Source organism: Kryptolebias marmoratus, linkage group LG2, assembly GCF_001649575.2.
Source record: "Kryptolebias marmoratus isolate JLee-2015 linkage group LG2, ASM164957v2, whole genome shotgun sequence".
NCBI classification, from domain to species: domain Eukaryota; kingdom Metazoa; phylum Chordata; class Actinopteri; order Cyprinodontiformes; family Rivulidae; genus Kryptolebias; species Kryptolebias marmoratus.
This window is the reverse complement of record NC_051431.1, coordinates 30,574,863-30,599,232: the sequence shown is the minus strand read 5'-3', so window position 1 is coordinate 30,599,232 and position 24,370 is coordinate 30,574,863. Positions and strand designations below refer to the sequence as shown.

Sequence of the window (24,370 nt, the reverse complement as noted above, 5' to 3'; positions counted from 1 at the left end):
ACTCCTGAGCCCAAGACATCAGAAGCATTTTACCTGGGCATCTTAACCCTCCTGTAGCCCTTGTTACCCAGAAGGGTTAAGCATGGAGTTGCATACTGTATATGTAACATACTGTTAATATTTTTGAGTTTCACAGCTAGAAAATCCTCTACAGTTACTCCAACAGCACAAAAAAATAGTTAAATAATATACAAACATTAATTGGTTAATGAAAGCTTAGCCACAAGTCTTTAAAACTACCTTTTGGCTATTAAAGACTATTTTTTCATTTACAATGACAAACTACAGAGAAACTTCATTTTTTCCCAGTCTTATCTAACCCTGTCTTTAGGAAGGTTTATATAAAGGAGAACTAAACAATCTAGTTTTACTTTCTCAACTCTCTCTATGTGCAAGACACTGCTGAAGAAATTAAAGACCTAGCGTTCTTTGAAGAATGCATATTGCACGCTGAGTTTTAGACCAACATTGTAAAACTGCCAAATCTTTCTGAGTTTTCTCGCTGTGGTGACCCCTGCAGAAGGGAGCAGCTGAAAAAGGAACATTTATTAAACTGTTAGTTATATTTGTTTGTTAAGGCTGATTAGCTGTTACAGCCTTCCTAAATAGGCCTAACTCCAAAAGTTAGCTCTGGTTAACATTCAATGATTATTTACTGAGAGTTTTGTTCAAATTTGTCCACTGGTTCAGGAGATATTTTGCTAATGCTACAAACAAGCACGCACACACACACACACACAGGCAGAAACGTCTCCTTTCACCTTCAGCAACATGCAATAAATCCCAACTCAATAGATATTTTTTTGAAAAGTTTATTCTGCCTTTAATTACATCTCTATTTACAGTATTTCAAACATGGTTGCTTTACAGCCCTTACTAAAGCAACAGTATTAGTTTCTTCACTTTAAGAGAGCTTTGCTAGCCTCACATTTCCATATCTCCTCTTTTGTAGAGTCAAACAGCCAAAGACATCAAATAAATGTTAGACAGACACGTCTCTTGCCTCTCCTAGTGACAGACCGCTTGGCTTCATTCATTTAAAATGTGCAACTTTTGTTATTTAAAGACCATAGCCACACTTAAGCAGGAGGCGTTGTCTCTTTTGGCTGTCATCATATGTAATACACCAGCTCCAGAGGTTAGTTTGATCTCAGTAACAGTGAACCACAGTGGACATCTTAACGTTTTTAATCAAGTGGACTTTAGTGTGACAACAATATCAGCCCTTAAAAGGTCTAAAATACTGTAGTCCAACACCCAGTTGCTTTATTGTGACACTTAAATTATGTCAGGTGCAGTCTGATGACCGTTTGTACAGAAGAACTGCATTTCAGGCTTTAATATGTCTGCATCTAGATGTGTTGACTTTCTTTATAATAATGATATGAGAACAAAGGGGTGCAGGTTGATAAAAAAAGCAACTACTGCCAAACAGGAAAAAGAACATGATGGCTTATGATGGGGGAGAGCTTTTTTTTTTGTTTTGTTTCAACATTAACGTCCCAATGTTGAGATCAAAGTCGGAAAGCTGAGTAACTTGTTCATCTTTCATCATATTGTCCAAGACCTATATGTATATCTGGGTGGTTCTTACAACTGGGAAGCTTTTCTTTCTTAATGTTCCAAGATATTTCAGTCAACTGATGTAAATAAATCAAAGCAATCATACTTGTTTGTGACTGTTTTAAATAAATATTCCTGTGCATGCAGCATAAAGCCTGTGGGTGGCAGTATTAATCTGTGGGAAAGCTACTTTATAAAAGGTCCTGAAAATCCTAAAACCAAAGTTCAGAGTGGGACTAATTTAATCTTTAGTGAGCAGTAGGGTATCTACATGAGCAGAATTTAATCAGATTGGAACAGACAAATTTTGGGGTTACTGAAATAAAAGCAATAATTGACAAACACCTTTTACACAAAATCTCCAACAGTCTGAAGCACCTTCCTCCTGCAGCAAAGACTCTCAATGATTTGCAGTCAATTGAAATGGATGAATTTAAAGAATTAATACGACCATCAGTGTATTTATCGTTTGTTTTCTTTTTCACACCACCACATGGTAGTGACATACAAGTTGCTTCTTAACAGCGACAAAGCCTATTGCCCACCCACCTCCCAGAAAAAAAAGATAAGAAAAACATCCCAGCATCTATTTTGCCATTTAAGTTTACTTTGAAAGGATTATTGAAGCCATGGTCATGGGTGAGTTCAGTCTTACTGCCAGAATATGGGGATCTCCCCCACATCTGATTCATTAGACTGGTGAAAATAAAGGCATATTAAGATCCCCAGCGAGCAGGCTTAGCAGAAGGACACATCTGTTCCTGAAGCCGAAGTTTAATTTGAATTTTTCAGCTGCAGGACTTGTGAGTAAACTAAGTCACTGCAAGTCCAAATCATGTAGACATGGTCACATTTTAAGCAAAAACATAAAACATGAAATCATAAAGCTGCAGCTGAGATTAGTGCTCATTAAGATGCTTCCTGTGCTTATGAACAGTTTGTTGCTGTGATAAAACTTGTGCTATAATAATTAGCCCTGAAATGAGCAAAGGACAAAAGAACACCACATTATAAGAAGAATGGATTGCTGCAAGCTGGTCTTATGTTGGGAGCAGTGGCTGGTAGTTGGGCTAAGGAAGAGGACAGGGAGTTGGTTGTGGGGTCAAGTACTAGAAGAAAAACTGAATAATCAGACAATTTTGAAGAGTGTTTTTGCTTAAAATGGCAATACCAAAAGTGAGATGTGCAAACTAATGACACTGCTGTCACTTTGCTGAATTTGCAACACCACCTTCATTTTTATAAGCTCATACCAACACAGCACTGAGATGCTTCTGTTCAGGACGTATAAATTAAAAAATAAAATAACACCAAGTTTTACAAGGATATCTTTGTCCTACTTATAATACAGAAGTGATGAGTAAAATGAGTTCCCTCACAGACTCAAGCTGTCACAGATGCTGCTTCTTCTCTCTGTCAGGAATCGTTCCAATTGTGATTTTTATCTTTAGGATATACATAGACTTGACTTCATTTAAACATCAAGGCTATTTAGTCCCAAGGTGATGTCCAGCGTGTTTCACTGCACTGTAAACCAGTTCAAAATGTGAAGCTTTCTCCCCATCTTACATGGCTTTTAGTGATCAGGCATAACCCAACTGTATTTAAGTTGTTTAAAAAGCAGGACAAAAAGCAGGACAAGAAGAGGTTCAGAGTAAAAGGACTGATATGTTGCGATAAACCCTAAAAAGCTCATCATATGGGATTTGTGGGGTGTCAGTTTAAAGACTGTTTTGAAGACGAGAGGCTCCAATTTAAAACTTAATTAGAGCTGCTCTCACTTTTGTGAAACCCCAAGCCCAGCAGTAAATAGTCCCTCTTTAAAAACAACCTGCTCAATATTTCACTAATTGCATGTCAGAACCCGTCCTGTTTAATTTGGCAGCATCAATTTGATCTTCCATTTCAATGTACATGTCCCTTCAAACCACATGGTGAGAGAATGCACAGAACAGCAGGCTTTCAACACTTGTGTTTAAATCAATCACATCCTGCTGTTAGGTGCATTCTGACAGGAAAAAAGGTAGGTGGAGCAGTATTTGGATTATCTAGACACCCCTACATTTTCCTTCAGCTTAATCTGATTGAATGTTGTGGAAGGGTAAAAAAAAAATAAAATAAACAAACCAAAAAAACAGGCAGGACCAGGACTGGCAGGGTATCCGAGGCCTCACTGATGGAAGTCACTGTTAGAACGTGTAGCCAGCAGGGGGTGCTTTGTCATCTTTATTGCTTTCCAGCGAGAAAGGAGGAATGCGGACATCAAAGTGCGAGCCATCGGATCTTTCAATACGAAACGTTCCCCTAACAAACAACAAGACATGAAGGGTGTAAAACACATGGGCAACTTTTTATCAGTCAATCAACAACTTCATGTACAAAATATAGGCTCATTCTGTGTGGGAAGTGTGAGAGGGTGAACTCACCACATATGACCACTGGGGGCTTGTAGAGACACATGGCTGCTGTACTGGAAGGCTGGTTGTTCCTTAGATAACACTGGCTCCTTTGAAAACACAGAGAAACTCTGCTGTTGTCTAACACTGACACAAACACTATTTTTCACTGATGTGTACAGTCATAGTAAAAAGAACTGACAGAGGAGGATGTTAGGGACAGGATGAGATGGGCGCAGATGACCCCTAAAGAGAGCAGCTGAAAGAAAGAGTAGTAGTCCTGTCATAGGAAATGGAGCAACACTAAATGTAGCATTTTAGTAGCATTTTAGTGTGATTAACATTGAGAGATGCAAAAGACTGCTTGGAACATACAAAGAAAAAAATAAATACTACTTGAAGCTGAAACTATATTCACTGCAGGGATTTTTAATTACACATTTGTTTAACTAAATTTATGTGGTGACTTTTCTGTGTTTATAGCTATTTATAATTTTCTTTTTTGTGTTTGTGTAGTTTATGCTAATTAATTATTTCCTGTTTCATCACATGCTTTTATGATGAAGAAATGTGTTTATGTCATTCACAAGCTGTCCATGAGAACTTTACTCTGTTGTGATTATATCAATGGTAGTTCACAACATGACATTAACAATACCTACTCCACAACACTGTAAAAAAAAAAGAAAAAAGAAAAAGAGAAAACCTCATTAGGATGCTGTATTTGTGTGTGTGTTGCCTTACCCTGCCTACGACGCCTCGTCCTCGGACCGTCTCCAAGGTCCCGGACAGGCTGAAGATCCTCCAGTGTCTCTCCCTCAGCTGAACCACCTCGTTACCCAAGTTCTCAAGACGAATACAGTAGCGCCACTGTTAGAGGAAACAGATGTTAACACTCCTTGATTTAAGTTGTGTTTCTTTCTGTTTTTACTGTCTTCTACTTACCCAATAAACATGGGAATTCTGGGCCTCCTAAGAAAAAAATGCAAGAAAAAAAGAACTAAAGTTAACAATCTATACAGAGAAACTCAGCAAGTGTGGCCAGGGACTTGTTGAGCAGATCAAGATACCACTAGACATAATAATTTGTAAGGCTTAGCTGTGTGGAGAGAAGATAAGCCAACAACATAAATACAGATCAGATTCACCTACCCTCATCCCCATGTAGAAGGGGATAACTGTGACTCGAATGTTCTCTGTGGTCTCTCTGTGGACGTCTGACAGCTCCAGCCAGGGGTGGTTCTTCTCCTGCCATGCCTTCAGAGTGTCTCTGGCTGTGAACGGAGGAGCTACGGTGTTGAGAGAAAGACAACAAAAATATTTACTGAAAACACAGTTGTCTTCTTAATTATGAGAAAATTGTAGTCCTTTATAAAACCAGTGTGCTGCCATTTTGGCAAATAAGAAACCTAAAAGCTTTTCCAACTAAATGAGCTCCTTCAGCAAGTAAACACTGTGAAGAAAATACAAAAATGCTTAAGTTAGATACCAAATGTCAAAATCCATTCCTCAGGGGCCGCTCTGCTGCATGTTTTAGGTGTGTTCTTGCTTTGAGGATCTGATTTAGATTAATGACTTATGAGTTTGTTGGAGCAGGAAAACAACTAAAACATCTGGGACAGTCACCCTTGAGGCCTGCAGTTTGACACTCCAGACTTGGATGAAATGTATATTTGCTCTACACAATGTTTTTTCGCTGACATGTTTCAAAGAGGACTTTCAGCCCCACACTGTCCAAGACATAAAAGCACCAAATAGAACATCCTCCTCAGTTCCTTCATATTCCAATCGCCACTGCTTAATTCTTTTTCAACTTACTGCTGTGTCACATGTTTGTGGCTTTTGTCTGCTTGTTTATTGTTTTTCTTTTATGTTCGGTATTTATCTGCTGTAAAGCACTTTGTGTTACACATCGCTATATGAAAGGTGCTTTATGAATAAAATTTGATTTAATTTGAACTGCAGCTGTTCTGTTTTTATAAACATTGTAATATTCAGTCTACGTGAACAGAAGTGTAGAGATGACCTGTTGAGTGTCGTAACTGGTTTGTGTAGAAACCCAGCACTGAAAGCACAAGACTGAAGAATAATGTTTACATTTTGTAGGGTTGTACATGAGGAAGCGCTCAAACAGTTCATGCTGGATTGGGACCTGCTCAGCAGAATTATAGGGCAGGATGTCTTCATGGCTCACGTAGTCCAAACCTGAAGGAAGAAGAACAGGTCCACTGTCACATGAGTGGGAAACAGAATAACAACAATGTGAAATGACATGTTTCATATTCAGAGCTAAACTGCTGACTAGGATCAAGATGAGTTCTGCAGTCCAAATGTTTATAAACCAACCCTATTTACAACTAGGAGAAAGATAGAAAAGAACAGATCTGTTTTATAAAAATCCCTAAAACAGCGACAGGAAATAAAAATCTGGACATTAACACAGACTATTCCATTTTCATAACTTAAACACTCAAACAAAAATATACAGAAAACATCTAAAATGTTATTTAAATTTGTCAGTGAAACAAGTGCACTTTGACCAGTTTTGGATTTTGCTGCATACCTGGGATGGCATAGAGGGCTCTGCTGTCATCGTGGTTGGCCAGGAACGTGACAGCTTCTGTCTGAGACCTCTGAGACTAAAACGCAGAACAAATTCAATCACATGCCTGAAGAATACCAAACTAAGAAACTTTTGAAACCTTTGAAACACTAACACTTCCACTCACTGTGAAGTGTGAACACAACGTGTTAAAGTCGGTCAGTGCACGTTGTAGTAAAAATTATTGCCAAACAGCTGACTGTCCGCATGAAAACAACAACTATAAATTCAACCACTACAATTTTATCAATGAAACACGAACAAAGCATCTGTACTGTACAGGTGCCAGGAGTTTGGTAACATTTCTTTATTTTATGCCATTCAGCAACTATCAGTGCATTTGCAATTATTGTTAGTTAATTTGCAAACCTTCATTCGCAAGTGAAAATGCCTTTTAAAAAAGACAAACACAGTCTGAGCATTTGGTGTGGGGCATTCCATCAGCAGAGCTTTGAAAATAATTGGTGTGCTGGGGTGCAAGAGGAAGCTGCCACAACATTTGATAACAGTAATATAAAAAAAACCAAGCATATTTGTTTCATTATTTGGATTGGGGTTAGTGTTTATTAGCTTGCAGCAGCCTGGACAGTAATGTGTTGATTAAAAGCGTTGCCATACTCCATGAGAAGTCACAAAGACTTACATTTCTTATGAATTATGCCCTAGCCTTAAACTACGATTTATTGCAATCCAAACAGTCCTTTGCAATAGTGATGTTGCACTCACTGATCATGTAGTGACAATAAATTGGATATATTATGCAGCCCAACTGTATCTTGTTGTTTTATTTGAATTGTTTTTTGAAAATAAAAAGGAAAGGAGATTTAAATGGGCTAAAATAGAGTGGAAAAAATGTTCCTTAAAAACAAATCAATTAAAATGTAAAAAGCAACCTTCTGAACTATTGAGCAAATCTGATAATGTAACTCACTATGTGTGGACAGTCTCTGGTGTCGATGAGGACCTGGTAGTAGGTGTGAGTTTTCCCCTTCACTTCCTTGGAGCCATGGGCTCCGGGGGGCTCAGGTTTGCTGAAGGAGAAGACGGCACAGATTTACTTCAAAACCACAACAAAACTGCACAACATTAGATGGAGTGTGGCCTTCAGGCACCGCTGGTTGTAACGGTTTACCTGTCAGACACAGGTGGGGTGATGTCTCGGTCATAGAGACGGGCATGCCAAGGAAACAAGACAATGCCTCTGTAGCCAAATACACTGTGGAGAAACAGCTGAGAGAAACAACAAAATGGATAAATGACTGAGATTATATATGAGCAGTTTTAATACAACATAATTTAAATGGGATTATACTCACTTGACAAGATCATGCAAGTGTACTATAATAACAATACCGAATAACAGATTTATGACACTACCAAAATAGCTTTGACAGCAAACACATCACATTTAAAATCACAATAAAAAATGAGAATGATAAAAACAGTCATACTACACCCTCTGTGATGCAGGATAATGACGTCTTACCTGTCCTGTTTCATATTTGCCGTGCTGCTTCACAGCCTCAAACACTCCAACAGTTTCCAAAATCTTTCCTTCAGGCCTGTTCCTGCCAAATACAGGCAACACAATTACACACACTGCACTACTACACAGCTCACCAGCTGCCTCTTGTTGTTTATTCACAAATCTAATAATCAAAAACAATCGTAATGCATCGATATTTGTTTTATAATCACACTGCAGCCCTCTGAATTGTAACTGAATTGATTTCTGAGGTGTCTAAAGATTCCCACCTCTAATCAATCCAGTCAAATTCAGCACCTCCACTGAGGTCAGTAAACAAAAATGACTTTTCTCCTCACTGTAATGAGTCTCACAACAAAACAGATAATACTTCAACACAGATGACAACAGCTGGTCACAAGTGAATAACACTCATACTTGTGTGCTCGCTGCAAAGCTAATCTTCACAGAGATGAAGAGCAGGGATTAATGAGATCTTTTGAATATTACAAAAATAATAATCACAAGGCAACTTGTGTACACTGTGAGAAATTACAAAACAGTATTAGAATCTGGCTGAATGAGAAAAACAAAAAACAAACAAACAAACAAAAAAACTAATATAAAGTTGTTTATATTTAGCCATATTAGGAATGTTCACCGGCTGATCGACGGCCGACCGTGATTTAGTAAAAAAAATGATTAGGAAAGAATATCACTGATCTAAATATAGCTAATCTGTAGCAAAGTGTGGAGCCTGAGCAAACAGATACCTCTGCTCAGTACCTGGCATATCCTGTAACCACACAGACACTATGTACATCATTTTACTCTGAAAACCTGGCAAATATAGCAGGATTCCACTATTCAGGGGTTGCATAAATAAAAATTAGAGGAAAAAAGATGGTGATTTCAACCACAGAGGGGTCACTAACCTACCTGTACTGCCCATACTTCAAATATACACACCTTCTCGCTTTGATTATGCCAGCATCTTTTTTCTCTTTACAGAAACCATTTTTTTCTGTACTGGATTAAGACCAACTTCCTCAAAATCTATGACAGGTCACTGCTGCAGGTTTGAACCCAGAAATAATAATAAAAAAATAAAAACAAAAAAAACAGTCAAAGTCAACAAGTTTGGACTCATTTTTCTAAGTCTGCAACCTCTGATCACATAATTTATCTGAATGAGGTAAATAAATTTGTCAAAAATAACATGTGTGAAGTATGCTTTATTTCTGCACCGGTCAAATCCTTCATAAATACAAAAAATGAGAGAGTGAGTTCACAACTAAAACACTGGGTAATGTTATAACCTTGGAGCGGAAAGATCAACAATAGGCTTTATTTTCAACTTTACTCTTTTCCACCTCATCTTTCATATCATATCCCATGACTCTATATATTACCATAGTTTTAAGCTCTGAATAATTGATCTTGATATAAGAATTTTGCTCTGGAAAGTTGAGTGCAATAGGGTTGGGCAACAGGCTAAAATGTTTTGATTGGCTATCGTCAGTTCAACAACAGGTGGTTGGTGATGCATTTGTTTTTTTGTAAGAAGGGTGAACCAGGCAATCCTCATTCTCTGTACACCTGTGGAAGTCAGCTGCTTATGGCCAAAAAAGACCCAAAAGTCAATGACTGAGTTCTAAATTAATGCCCTTATTGTCACAGCAGACAGTTGTAACCTGCAGGATAATGTCTTGAAACAACTTATTTTCTTGACGAGCTGCAATGCACAGAGGAGGTAGAAGAAAAGGGGTCACAGACAATTATGGTCAGTTCAGTAAGAAATCTTAGCCAGCCATGGTTAACTGGTTTTACACAAACCAGTTATGCAGCAGTGAACAAAGAAAATAAATACTGATTGAGAAATTAGGGGTTTAAATACATTAAGCCTCTATCCACAGTGCCTGAATTTGCAGGACAAAACTGTCACATGATATTATAATAAATACAAGTATATTTGTTTAATTTATCAGGTAGTCTGTGTATAACAGCTGATAGTAGACTGAAAGTAGCAGTAATATATCACACAGCTCAGGAAGAGCTATGCTGAGCAAATCACACGCCTGTCTCTGACAGAAAATATCTGAGGCTACAGACCCAAATGTCCAGGTCTAACAACAACACTGGTAAATAATAATAATATTTTTTTTAAATCTGCCTATCTTCATTTCAAAATGATAAAAAAACTTTAATCAAGTTGATTAAATCATAAAAGGGAGGGCTGCTGCTAAGATGGGTATAAAGCAGGTCAAGGTGGGTGAAATGTGGGTGGAGGTGGGCAATGAAATAATCCCCATGAACCAGAATACTACTTTGCAAGCCAAGCACACAAAAACAGGCTGTAATTTTCAAAAACTGTCCTTTCAAAACACAGCCAACCAGCATACTGGTTGTAAACGCTCAAAACTCAGAGAATACAACCAAAAATAAATCTATTTTCTCACAATTCTTTGACGCCAACTAGTCTCTAACAGTCAAAGCTCAGTGAAATATTACCTTTACCAGGAACTACTGCTTCCCACAGAGTTAAACAGATCTAAATATACAGAACTGTGCAAAATTGTTATACCTCCTGTCATATCCTTATACTTTGCTTCCAAGGAGCCAAACCAAAGACTAAAGGTCTTTAAAAGACATTAAAAATGTCTACAGCAGATGAAAAGTATCTGAAAGTCGTGCATTTAAGAAATAGGGGAAAAAAAACAGCAATGACCCGACACAGGATCTGACAGATAAATCATCCTTTAGTCGATCATCTACTGTGTGCCAAGTTTTCAGCTCTCTGACAATTGTTGGTGCTAATATTTTATGTGTCAAACTGTGTTAGTTAGCTTCAATATTTTCTACTGAAGAAATGAGGGTAAATTGCCTTTAAGACAGACTGCAATGAAAGTGTTTAGAGTCCTTATAAACTGGGTTCTGGTCTGTGTCCTATTATGTATACAATACTGGTTCATCCCTTGATTTTTTGAGGTTTTAAGACTAAATGATGCATAGGTTAAAGTTAAGTATCTTAACAAACAAACATTCCTCTGAAAATGGGTCACGTTGACAAGAGAAAATAAGTGAAAGTCTAAGCCTAAAGTAAACCTATGATGAATATACTTTAGGAAGAAAAAAACACCCAAGACCACTTTAACATATGAAATAGACTGCATTTTTGTAAATGCAAGTTTAGTAACCACAAATTATGTTGAAAGTGAACTTTTTAATTTTGACAGGAAAATAAGTGAGCGAATCCAAACATCAGGTGGTTCAGAATAAAGACACACAAGATAAAAATTAGATTATTTTCTGAATATATTTGTAGTTTGCTGTAAAAACAGATCAAATCAGCTCTCTCTTGGTTCCAACCCCTGGATTTGTTATTTTCCTACCTGGCAAGGCTATGCCCTCAGTGTTTAGGGTGAACAAAGATTTAATACTAGGTCATTAAAAAAGCTAATTAATGATTATTATTATAATCACTGAAAAAGCTAGAGAATTTTGAACATTCATCAAAGATTCTTTGCTGAAATACATTAAGCCTTTTTTTTGTTACAGGTGACAATCTTTCACATTGTTCAATACAAACTCAGGACATTATCTCAAAATTTAGAAATTCAAAAACACTTAATTTCCTATTTTTTAACTTAGATACGTGATCTTGGTTTAATTTAAAGGTGATTTTCAAATTCTTTCATTTGAAATTACTTGTTTTTGATATAAACCTCTTAGTAAGGTTTCTTAGTAAGCTGTAAGAGAGAAAAAGTATTTATCCAACATGTAATAATGTCTCAGCAGTCACGGCGTCAAGCTGTTGCTCAACACGGACTGCCTGGTTAGCTAAGGGACAGGACGACTGGAAACTTAATTTTCTGATGAGAAATACCATCACACACAAAGACTCTATCATGCTCATGATCACGACACTGTCTTGAGCCGCATACTTTGAAATTGTGCCCCAAGTACTGTGTTTCGGTGCCACCTCGAAAAGCTTAGCTACCGTCTTGACTTTAGCATGTTAGCTCTGGCATTATGTACGCTGGCTACGAGTCTTACCGTGACGACATAAACCTCCTCTGCTGAGCCCCGCTGAGCAGCCCGCAGGCTCGGCATTGTAACCGTGGTTTGTACGCCTCAAACCCGCAGCTGGTGTCACTGACACTCAATATTCTGTGAGTGTGTTTCTTGCTGTATTTGCTAACACTGCTCAGCAATCCTCTGCGTAGGGCACAGGCCGCCATCGTTCGTCCTACACTTTCTGCTGAACGTTCACACGCGGGTGCTGATGCTGCCTTCAGAGAATCTCGGTACAATGGGAACAGCGTATATCAACTGCTAAACTACTCCTGGTTTTCGTGCGTATTTTATATGTTTCTTCTCAGAAGTTGTCGCACCATACTGACACTGACAAATGCTACCAAAGGTGGTCTGTAGCTGTCAATTCATTGCACTCACGCGTGAGCTTCGGCACGACAGTTTCATGCAAAGTTACGTAAACTTCGAGGGGAAGGACAGTGCGGTTTACGAAGAAACATTGAATGCACCAAAAGTTCTCACATGCAACGTCAGAAGCAACATTTATGCTAACTATTAAACGCGTACAATTTTCAACAAACCTCATGAAAATTAAGATTTTACAAAGGCTATAAATAGGATTAAACTATTTTTAAGACCCGCGATTTAATTATTAAGTTTCTCCTGAAGTGGTCACGTGGGACAGAGCGTGTCACAAGACAAACAATATGGCCGCTTACATTTCTGCGTTTGTTATGTTCAGCTGGTAATTTCTATCAGATCGAAAGGCAAGCTTCATTGGGTCGTGTTAAAAACCGTATGTTGACAGGGTGTATTTAGTCAGTTATATTTACAGGATTGGATCAAAATCATGGCATCTTCGTTTGTTGTCGGGGATAAATTCAGAAATCGTGTAACATTGTTGCTGGAAAACCCGGACGCATCTCTGCCACAAGGATTAAAAGAAGAGCTGAAAGGGCTTCTAGAAAAACCACAACCAACAGTGTTGTCCTTCAGCACGGCAAGAAAACTTAAAAAGCACCTTGAGGGCAAAGGTAAAAACAATGTAAGCAGTGCATAAATAATCATGTATAACCGACTTCTTTTACAAACTGTATTAAGGGTGATCTCATTTGGATTTAAAAAAGAAAAACAACCCAAACACTCAGGAGTCATCATACCACATAATTTCTTTAATCAATACGTCTCTATATTACCTTATGTCACATAGGCAAATATGTTTGTACAAATACTTTATGAAGAAATATGTCATGATACTTTACTAAGGAGCTCTTTCATTATCTGTATTTGTGCAGGGCATCCTTTCTACCTGTACGAGCTTCTGGAGGACTGTTCACTGCACCTGCCTGAGTTTGTGAAGCCTCCCAGAGTAAGTGCAGTCGACACAGAACCTCAAGATGGATCGTGCAGAAACTTACATAAACGTAATCATTGGATGTACATCTACAACTGTTTACCTTTTGGAAGGTAATCAGTTGTAAGGTAATATTTGCTCCTACCATAAAGATCTGCATCAGATCAGATTGTGTTGAATCTTCACTTTGTCATAGGCTCAGGATGGGAGACTGTGGTGCAGCACAACACAATCTGCCAGCTTCCTTAGAGAGATAATGTATGTGCATGTTTTAAAACAGTGTCCTGAGACAACTTTAGTTGTGACTTGCCACTATTAAAATAAACTGAATTGAACTGAATTAAATTGAATTGGAATCAACCCAAACTAGAAGAATTCAGAGAGCACAAACCTCTGTCGAGGCCATAGGGTCATTAAAAATTTGTAGGATCCAGATTGTGATCTGACTCACCACCAAAATTTAATCACTTGTTTGTTTTATGTGACACCCCCAACATTTCCTGGAAATATCATAAAAATATGTTTATTAGTTTTCAAGTAGTCTTCCTAACACCAAAAAATCAGTTATTTCTACAGATACTAAGCTAAAATCTGGTGCGGTTGTAGCTGAGAGTCATTTAAAACACTTACTCTAAGTACTACTAGCCTACGATCTTTGCTTAAATCTTTTGCATTAACTGTTGGAGAAACTATATTCAAAATATCTCCTGAACCTCTAACTGGATTTTAATGAAGTTTTCAGAAGGTTCTCACTGGCTGTACATCTATAATTGAATAAATTTTGGAGTCAGTCTAATTCAAGATGCTTACACAGCTAATTGACATAAACAAACACAAAGATGGCTACATTTCAGTCAATATTACAGATATCAAGCTGAAATCCTGCATGGTAGTAGCTGAGATTCATTCACAACACATACTCTTGAGCGTTACGTCTCATTTTATCACATGAGATTGTTCATATTGTTATTTCCAAAGTTTGAACAAAAGCATTACAACTTTGTCATTTATCAACATAAGATGTTCTTAGTCTAAAACCTTGACATTAAAGGTGGCAGTCAGTATGCATTCCTTCAAGGAATGTTAGCCCTTAATTACCCGAAGTTGAAACTTTTAAATAACTACACGTCAATTATAGAAAAAAATAAACAAATATTTTCAAGTTTCTACTGTATTGTATCTTTATGCTTGTTTGTATTTTAGAATTGCTAGAGAAATGATTGTATTTTTGTTTAATATTTAAAGATTTTGCTTCAAAACTGTCCAAAAAGTGATATTTGACCTTGTAGTGATTGACTTTATTTTCCACAGAATCCTGAGCTTGTAGCACGTCTCGAGAAGATTAAAGCAAAACTTGCAAATGAGGAATACAACAGGATGACGCGTAATGTTAACACTCAGGTATGTGACAAACTGTGTGAAGATCAGTGTGTAATTTTGTGTTGTGTTGTATTAAAAATGGTAAAAACAGGGTCTCTTACATGTACTTAAACTCCTTCTGGTGTAGGTTATTTTTTAATGTATTATATCAAACTTGAAACATTGTAACACAAACAAATGATTTTTGATGCTAATGACGATGCTGATTTTTGTTGGGGGCTTTTTTAAGATAGTAAATGTTGTTCATATTTAACTATGTAATGATGTAGCAAAAAAATAAAGGAGACCGGAATGCCCAGCTTGGTGATTTTTAAGAATTTATCACAAAAAAATGTCAAGCAGAACATTGTAGGGATGAGACGGATTCAAGCGGCAGAATCTGTCTGACCTCAGATTTTCAGAGTGATCATTTGAACAAAGCTGTATCACTTAGAGGGCAGCACGACTTAACATTGACCTGTGAACGGAATCAGGCTATACAGGACAATTCTGTCCCATCTAATGAGAGTGTCTCAGAGGGCCTGTCAGTATCTTACCAGTATCTTTATTTTTCTGCAACAGTAATGAACTTTTTATTTTTAAATCTTCAGGAGATCAGTCGAAATGGGACATTAGCAGATTTTGGACACCAAGGTAAGTCTGTCACACTTGTACTGCATGTGACTGTGATGTCAGATGTCTGATAACAGGAACTGAAATGTGCAACTTTTCTTCTTCTTCCTCTGAAGTGCAATCAGTAAAAGCAATTGTGGTGACTGTTTTCAACTTCTTGGTGACCATAGTTGCTGCTTTTGCCTGCTCCTACATGGGGAGTCAGTATTTGTTCACTGAGACTACAGCGGTAAGGGAACATTCAATCCTAAATTTACATATTATATATAATCAATGAATATCATTTTTCCAGAACGTCATGTTTACAAATATTTAGTTTGACTGCAACTATTTTGATAAGAATTACTTACCTTTCAGCTGTTAATTACCCATATAAAAAAGCTGACAGTAGCCAAACAAACAGGAATGTCAATTTTCTATCACCATGCTCATGGGTGCCTGATTGTGTTTTATAATGGGGGGGTAAAAGTGGAAAAATCTAAGTCTCTACATTAAAGACATCAGAGTCTGCCTGATGAGGTATGGCTGGTTGGGTTAATAGAAACTGTTATGTAGCTGTCATTTGGGGGACCTGGGTTTAAATCCAGAGCAGATACTCACTTTATTTATTTATTTATTTAAATTAAACAAACTGTGTCTAAATGCGGATATAAAACCATTAATAGATAAGACACTGAACCCNGTGCTGTATGAATGTGTGTGGATGGGTAAATGAGGGCGCAAATTATATTGGAAAGTGCTTTGAGTAGCTAGTTGGCTAGAAAGGTGCTATATAAGTACAGTTCATTTACCACCTTGGATGCCAAAGTTTTAAACAAATATATTGTGCAAGATATTACAGACAGGGTTCTCTGCACATCAGTCTGGGAGTAAATGGCTGGATCAGGTGCCTCACAACTACAAGAGCAACAATTGTTTCTGCAGTCTATTTTTCACATGAGTTTGTACTTCATGATTTGTTTTATGCTGGGAGTATGGTGGACACCATGGTGAGTCCCACCTTCATGTGGACTGACCAATAAGCTTGTAATATTGACTTGTCTTCTGTACAAGCACCTGTTTCAGATCTGTTTTAATTACCTGCCTCAGTTCTGTGTTTACTTGGACTCTGATGAAGACACTAGTTGTGCCAAAAAGTTTATCCATTTGCACATTAAAGATGAAAACTGATCAGAGCGTTCCGGCTTTTTGTTTTTTGTTTGTATTTTGTGTGATCTGCTAGCACTTGGAGTATGTGTTAGGGATGACTCTTGCCTGCTTCCACAGCAAATCTGAGCAGAATATTGGTAAAAATGACTGAGTTGTTTCCATTGTTGTGTTTGATAATGTCAATTAGCTGTGGCAGCCATCTTAAATTGGGTTTATTGCAAAAGGTAATCTACTCTAACCCAATGATTACTTTCTGAGAGTTTCATTAAAATCTGTCCAGTGGTTCAAGAGATATTTTGCTGAGCTTTACAGGCCGACAAACACATACACACACTCAGGAAATGACATTACTGTCCACCTTTCCTAGTGGTAGAGGATAATCAGGTCAAAAACATTAAATTCAGCTGTTTAGTCCAACAGTTTTGCAGCAACCACCACTGTTAAACTGAACCATTTAACCATATTGTTTACAAAGACATTCATAAAGGAGTGTTTTGTAATGTTTTCTTATTGATAATTGGTTTAGTTTTTTTTTGTCATGTTAAAGCTTATTGTTTCTGTCATTTGTGTTCCAGCGGGTGATATCAGCTGTGATCGCTGCATCTGTAGTCGGACTGGCTGAGCTCTATGTCCTGGTCCGGACCATGGAAGGAGAACTAGGGGAACCATAGCACCTGCACACAAGAATACAATTTTCAAAATTGCTATTTTTTTGATTGATAATATTTTTGTCAGAAAACATTTTGTTTCTTTTTCTGTCAGCAATTTTTTTTTTTTTTTTTTTTTTTTTATTCCAGATTAATTTGTCATTTTTTGTCTATCTCTTTGGCACTGCTTTGTGAAATAAAAATCTGTTAATTCCAATGTAAGATGTTTTATCCCTAATGAATATAATTTAGGACTCATTAGAACTAGTAAAAGTGAATTCTTTCAATTAGTGAGCTTTCTGTTATCCTATCAAATCCTTTTGCCTCTTCTCTTCAGTACTCTGACATGAATGCTAAAACTTGATGAGGCTGGTGTATAATTAAAAAAATAAATAAAATGTTATTCAGTACCACTTTGCTACAAGTTATGGTACTCAGCAATGTCAACATAAACTGGGGGGGGGGTTCTATTGTACGAAAACCAAATAGGCTAGATATATTTATCAGGTTTTCTAAATATTTGAATATTCTCAGACTTTTCATGCTATTGCCAGAGTTACATGAACTTAGCCACTCTGCTGATTAACCACAAAATATATTGGCAGATGAAGTGAATTATGCATCATTTTGTTGAGAAACCATGAGTTCTGCCAGTCACGTGGATGATGTTACTGCACACAGTGTGGTGCAGGCCAACAGTCAAAGAAATTTGTGAAGTCAGTAAAGTTCTTCAGCAGAACAAAGGACTACAGTTTGTTGTCCCGCATAAAACTCTGCTCAGGAACACACAGAGGGACATGACAGGGACATACGGTATATCCCAGCTGTCTCCAGTCTGTAAAATCTGTGATCATCAATATGACATTCCTTAAGCAACAATCTCTGGTGAAAAACAAAATAAAATACATTGTTGTTTAGAGTAACACCACAAAGTGTTTTATACACATCTGTCATAATTAATGTCCATAACATGTAAGACATTTGATGTGTGAAGTGCATTTGTTTGATCTAGGTAGTGATTTTTGCTTTAGTTTTTACAAGTTTGCTATTGCAATTCAAATGTATTTTTAGTTTTATTAAACAAGACTGAATTCACAAATTCGTCTTCGAACCACGGGTAGCATTCCACTTTTTCTGATTGAGAACTTAAAGAGCTCGACTCTCATCCTGACCACTTCACATTCATGAACTGCCCCAGTGAACACTGAAGGTCATGGTCTGAGGACATCAGCAAAACCACATTGTCTGCAAAAAAGCAAAGACAAGATCCTGAGGTTTCCAAACCTCACATGCTCCTCTCTACACTTGCACCTTGAGATCCTGTCCAAGAAGACCACAAGCAGGAATGGAAAGAAGAAACAGCCCTGGCCAATTAAAACTAGGACAAGATCAACTTTGCGACAAGGAGGTTGCCAAGGATAAAGATCTAATCTCCTGTTCCAGACAAAAGCCACACTGCTCCCCCATGAGTCTGTGATTCAACAATCAGTAGGAGCAACCTGTTGTGGAATGTCTCTTTACTAAACTTGCACCAGCAAACTGCTTGTGATTAGGACAAGTTTCTGGCCCAGTAATCCATGGCACCATATATGAAACATCCCTCTGTTTAAAGCCTTTGTCTTGTCCTACCTCTGTCTTTGTCTCAACCACACCCTCCTCTGCCACCTCAAGACCAGGTGTTGCCTTGCCCAAGCTTTGTAATAGTTGCCTTGTGAGTTTCTGCTTCAGATTTTGCTGCTTTAGTCTTGGTTCTTGAGGTGGCTTGGTTGTGTTTGTGGATGGCATGTTGTCTCAAATGCCCCATTTCTACTGGCTCTAAAGGTCCCGGCTCCACTCTACTCCGCTTGCTTTGCGCATTTTTTCGAGGCCGGTATTTTTGGTCCCTGCTTCGGAGTAGGGCCAGCCGGGTTGGCCCTACTTTCGTGGGCGGCGCAAGCTTAGCTTCTGTTCACTCATTGGTCGTGGGTGTGACCAGATGCAAGCATAAAGAGCGAACAGTAGGACTATAAACAACAGCGTTAACTTACCCTGCAACGTTTATGCCGTCTGTCCCCCAGCCGAAGGCGCTCATTTTTAGAGATCTTTTTAAAGTCCGTGTCATGTTCATGGCCAATATACAGCAAATTTCAGGCACAGAAGGTCTGAATTCACAGCAAGCCTTCAAGTCTTCTCAGGAAGCAGAGTCCGCTTTAAAATATGACCCTGCTCTTGTCCAAAATCTGTTTATGCAAACCATTTTGACTGGTTTGCAGAATGACAACATCAAGAGTGACCTTCAGTCTTACCTCACAAGGCCTGACACACCAGATGAACCCCTGCTGGAGAAAGTGAACATTGCTTGTACAAATGAAAAGGAGAGGCAGAATAAAAAGAGGCATGCCGCCCCACAAAGGGCAACTAGTGTGAGTACTGTTCAGTCTGGTGAGCTGTCTGGGGAAACAAAACCTTCCACCTAGCATGGTCGATCTTACGTGTCCCCTGTTGTATTATCTGAGATCAAAGAAATGCATTCTGACATGGTATTATTGAAAGACCTGAGAGCCAAAGTGTCCCAAATTAGAGAAATAATCCAAAAAATCACTACTACCCAGCCAAAACAACCCCCACAAAGTTCAGAACAGGTGTCTTCTGCAAGTCCAGTATTCTCACCTACAGAACAGTCCTTCTTACTCCTTGCAAGTTGTCTGCGTTAGAAAGAAAGATGGCACCCTGTGTTTATGTATAGATTACAGAGAGCTCAACAGAAAAACACATCCTGACCGCCACCCAATTCCCAGGGTCCAAGATATAATGGATAACCTGGGAGGAAGCACTTTCTTTTCATTGCTGGACCAGGGAAAAGCATATAATCAGGGATTTATGGACAGAGAAGGCAGGCATTTACCTGTCTTTGTGACCCCCTGGGGTCTATATGAGTGGACACGAATTCCATTTGGCCTGATGAATGCACCCGCTGCTTTTCAGCGCTGCGTGGAGCAATGTTTAGCAGATTTAAGGGATGAAGTGTGTGTACCATACCTTGATGATATTCTTGTGTTTAGCAGGACATTTGAAGATCATGCCAGCCATGTCCGAGCAGTGTAACAGCGTCTGAGGCAGCATGGAATCAAGCTCAAGCCTAGAAAGTGTAACCTGTTTAAGACAGAGGTGCGGTACCTGGGCAGGATCGTGTCCTCTGACGGCAACAGGATGGATCCAGCTGACACTGATGCTATAAGAGCTCTAAAGTATAAACATTCTGCAAATGTTGGTGAGTTGAGAACAATCCTTGGACTCTTGAGCTATTACAGGCAGTACATAAAGGACTTCTCACGTGTTGCTAGTCCCTTATATGACCTGCTAAAGCACCTATAAAAATTGAGCCATTAATAAACAAAAAGAAAAAGTGGCCAACAAAAGGTGGCAACAGAACTGTTCCATCCAGTACAGTCATTCAGTGGACTGAAAAGCACCAGTTAATTCTGGAACAGCTCATTGACTGCCTTGTCAGTTCTCCTGTTCTTGGCTTCCCAGACTTCTCGCAGCCATTTGTTCTTCACACAGATGCATCCAATCTTGGACTAGGTGCGGTACTGTACCAAAAGCAAAACTGAAAGCTCCGTGTGATTGCCTATGGCTCTTGCACTTTAACAGCGGCAGAGAAAAATAATTATTTACATTTGGGAAAATTGGAGTTTCTTGCCCTTAAATGGGTGATAACAGAGAAATTCAGAGACTATTTATATAATGCTCCGTTCTTCATGGTCTATTGTGACAACAATCTACTCACATACGTGTTGTCCACGGCCAAATTAAATGCAACAGAATGGCAATGGGTTGCAGAGCTGGCAGATTTTCATTTCTGAAATCTTGAAATATAGGCCTGGGAAGGAAAATGTGGACGCGAATACTTTATCCAGAATGCCTCTAGATGTGGAGTCTTATGAAGGAGTGTTCAGAGGAAATGCCATCTGATGTCATAGGGGCAACTACAGAAGCTGTGAGAAATCAGGATGAGTCCAGTGTGTCATGGTCAATGTGTGTCTCAGTATCATCTGCAGGTATGACTCCTGACATGTCCATCATCCCACTAACACCAGAACAGATCCAGAACGACCAAAGAAATGATCCTGTTCTGGGACCAGTAATCCAGTTTAAACTAATGGCAAGCAAACCAGCAGGTCCACAACTCAAGTAACTTAACCCACAAGTGGGGTGCCTTCTAAGAGAGTAAGACAAGTTGGAAATTGATGAAAGTGTCAGAAGGTGGGGATATGGCGGCGAACCCAGAACGCAGACGCATGATGTAACGGAATGAAAACTAATTTATTAACTTAAAACAGCAAACAAAAGGCTGGCGTGGCAGCAAAACAAACATTAACTAAAATCCAAAAACAAGAAGCAAAGGCATGACTAATACAAACGAACAGGCAAAGCGGAATGATCCAGTGAGGGGTGAATGAGAATGACCGGTTCTTAAAGACAGAGGATAATGAGGAAAATGGACACAGGTGAGTGAGAATAATTACAAGCAGGTGGAGATGGGCGTGGCAGACATAACAGGAAAAGTACTGGGGAGGTGGAGAGTGACAGGGCATGAACACAGAAACAAACAGAAAACCAGAAACAAAACAGAAGCTTACACAAATACCAAAAACCATGACAGAAAGTGGGGTCTTGCAGAGGAAGACAAGTAAAAAACAACTTGTGCTCCCAGAAAAACACAAAAATACAGTATTGAGTGAACTCCTTGACGAAATGGGCCACCAAGGTGTCGACAGATGCAGAGTGATATAGAGAGATATGTCATGAGAAGATGTGAATGCCTCAAACATAAAAAAAACAGCGAGGAAACGAGGGCTCTGCTCACCAACATCATAACAACTCAACCATTTGAGATTGTCTCTGTTGATTTCCTGCACCTTGAGAAATGCCTAGGGGGTTATGAGTACATACTGGGGATCATTGATCATTTCACCCGCTTTGCCCAGGCCTATGCCACCACTTCCAAATCAGCCAAAACTGCTGCGGACAAGATCTTTAATGATTATGCCATGAGATTTGGATTTCCCACCCAAATCCACCACAATCAGGGTGGTGAATTCCAAAATCAAGTGTTCACACAACTGAAAAAGTACTGTGGAGTTGCCGGATCCAGAACCACCCCCTACCACCCACAAGGGAATGGACAGGTTGAAAGATTCAACCGGACATTGCTCCAGATGCTCAGAACACTCACAGATAAACAGAAAAACAACTGGAAAGATTCATTAAACAAAATGATTTATGCATACAACTGTACTCGGAGTGAGGTGACAGGTTTCTCTCCCTTTCAGTTGATGTATGGACGTTCTCCACGATTACCAGTCAACATGCTGTTTAACTTGACCCGAGAGCAAGCAGACCCCAATCACCCTGGCTACATGGAAAAGTGGAAGCTTGGCATGGAGGAAACGTATGGAATCGCCAGAGAAAATGCCCAGAAAGCTGGCCTGAGGAGTAACAAGAAGTAAAACAGAAAAGTAAAAAGTTCGGTACTACAACCAGGTGATCGTGTTTTAGTACACAATTTGACACCTCGTGGAGGCCCAGGAAAACTGAGGAATCACTGGAGGACATTGTCCATGTTGTTGTACGCCAAGTAAATGAAAATGTCCCAGTTTATGAACTCAAAAGGTCAAAGGAGGTCAAGGATCTCTGTGCAGGTCGAGAAAAAGAGGAGAAAAGTTTTAAATAACAAAGGGGCGGAGCAGTTGGAGGAAGAAGATGATGATGCTGATGAATACTATCCTGTGCTATTGCAGCAGCCATGTCAGCACGAGAATGTAAACTCACTGCCTGCAAGCACCACCCAAGAACTAGTGGGTATCCAGTTCGAGGAGAGCGCAGTACTTGAAATGGATCACGAACAAGGAGAAATGACTGTGATGGAGTGTGAAGAGTTCTGCACTTTTAATGAGGAACAAATGATGGAGGATGCCACTGAACAACCTGCTTCACCTGGGATCATCAGGGAGGGCGTTCAGGCTCCTGAGGAAGCTTGACAACCTCAACAGCTTCACAGAAAGCTCAAAGGTTTTACATATGAAAGACTCGGCTCACCAGTCAGCTACAACCTGAGGACTTCGCCACAGCCCACACACCTCACAATGCAATGATTGAACATTGTTCACCCATACTACATCTCATATGATTATCAAAGATGAGACGACAGGACATATTGTACCACTACCCAAAGAATGTATGCACATTGGATTCATAGCATAATAGATTGTCTATTGTGACATTCACAATAAGGGACTATTCTCATGTGATAAGTGTCAGGGTTTTGATTTATTCAACCTGCTAAGAAAAAATCACACCGGAAAGGCTCGTTGTCTTTTGTGAAGGCCTTCGCAAGAGGAGAAATTCCCAACAACTCCTAACGGCGTGCTGTCCAGGAAGTTCTGCCTGCTTACTTGGGCTTTCACTTTTATTATAGGAAGAAAAAAAGGGGTTGATCTGGGCCGGGCAAAACCAGTCCAGATCATAGTTTAAACATAAGCATAACAATAACACATAGCTGTTTGGGAGAGCCAGATGGTGTGGCGTCCGCCGTCTGACCTCACGTAGGCAGTTTTACACATGAGCACAAAGGCTGATAACATAAAAACTCTAACAATAAATACTTATGGTTACACTGACATACTGGCATTCACACCACAATGGACTTTATTGAACTCTTCAATGAACTCTTCTTAAGAAGTCATATGATGAACTTTAAGATGATGGACACGTAGTGAATGTGAGGTTGGTTGATAAAAGGGAACTGGGTGTTTACCCCCAAAATGTGAATGTGTGAAAAGAGTTCCAATCTGTAAACAGATTTAATAGATAGAAATGGTTAGGAATGTTCTTGAGACTGATGTGTTGCCTCTTATGTTTCTGTTTTTTTTCAGCATGGCAAGAGTTAGGATGTTGGGGACAACATCTATTTTAAGGGGGAGTGTGTTGCAGGGTATAATGCTGATCAATTTGATTATTAATATTCGTTTAATTTATCTTGATTATCTGCATTACTGAATGTGAATTAAGATGTGCAAAAGACGTAAGCAAATCATCTGGAAGAGGAGTTAATTCATGTCATAACCACTAGGATCCACTAGGAGGACTTGTGTGCTCTTTTCAACACTCAAAACAAGCGAGTGA

General features: G+C 38.9%; 2 protein-coding genes across 3 annotated transcripts; one reads left to right on the top strand and one right to left on the bottom strand.

Moving 5' to 3' along the window:
• Positions 1-796: 796 nt before the first annotated feature.
• On the bottom strand, positions 797-12,474 carry poldip2 (polymerase (DNA-directed), delta interacting protein 2). 2 transcript variants are annotated; one of them, XM_017434156.3, is made up of 11 exons: positions 12,083-12,474; positions 8,048-8,129; positions 7,694-7,791; positions 7,493-7,592; positions 6,523-6,598; positions 6,057-6,164; positions 5,112-5,248; positions 4,905-4,931; positions 4,704-4,829; positions 3,990-4,069; positions 797-3,867 (listed from the first exon to the last, which is right to left on the bottom strand). In XM_017434156.3, the coding sequence occupies exons 1-11, from the start codon at positions 12,265-12,267 to the stop codon at positions 3,753-3,755; spliced, it is 1,134 nt and encodes a 377-aa protein (XP_017289645.1). In that variant the 5' UTR covers positions 12,268-12,474; the 3' UTR covers positions 797-3,752. The 2 variants fall into 2 exon arrangements, with proteins under 2 accessions (XP_017289645.1, XP_017289646.1); XM_017434157.3 differs by having other exon boundaries at positions 8,048-8,123.
• A 282-nt stretch (positions 12,475-12,756) lies between these two features.
• Positions 12,757-17,590, top strand: tmem199 (transmembrane protein 199). Its single transcript, XM_017434158.3, has 6 exons — positions 12,757-13,095; positions 13,357-13,430; positions 14,727-14,816; positions 15,386-15,428; positions 15,524-15,636; positions 17,132-17,590. Exons 1-6 carry the CDS (start codon positions 12,912-12,914, stop codon positions 17,225-17,227), a joined length of 600 nt encoding a protein of 199 aa, XP_017289647.1. The 5' UTR covers positions 12,757-12,911; the 3' UTR covers positions 17,228-17,590.
• The last annotated feature ends 6,780 nt before the right edge of the window (positions 17,591-24,370 follow it).

Bases quoted from the DNA above. Each gene is read 5' to 3' on its own strand.
- tmem199 (XM_017434158.3), top strand. From the start codon at position 12,912: ATGGCATCTTCGTTTGTTGTCGGGGATAAATTCAGAAATCGTGTAACA. The intron at 15,429-15,523 runs GTAAGTCTGTCA...CTTCCTCTGAAG, and splicing joins AGCAGATTTTGGACACCAAG to TGCAATCAGTAAAAGCAATT. The intron at 15,637-17,131 runs GTAAGGGAACAT...TTTGTGTTCCAG, and splicing joins TGTTCACTGAGACTACAGCG to CGGGTGATATCAGCTGTGAT.
- poldip2 (XM_017434156.3), bottom strand. From the start codon at position 12,267: ATGGCGGCCTGTGCCCTACGCAGAGGATTGCTGAGCAGTGTTAGCAAA. The intron at 8,130-12,082 runs GTAAGACTCGTA...TGTATTTGGCAG, and splicing joins AGGAGGTTTATGTCGTCACG to GAACAGGCCTGAAGGAAAGA. The intron at 6,599-7,492 runs GTGAGTTACATT...TCTGCGTTTTAG, and splicing joins CCAGAGACTGTCCACACATA to TCTCAGAGGTCTCAGACAGA.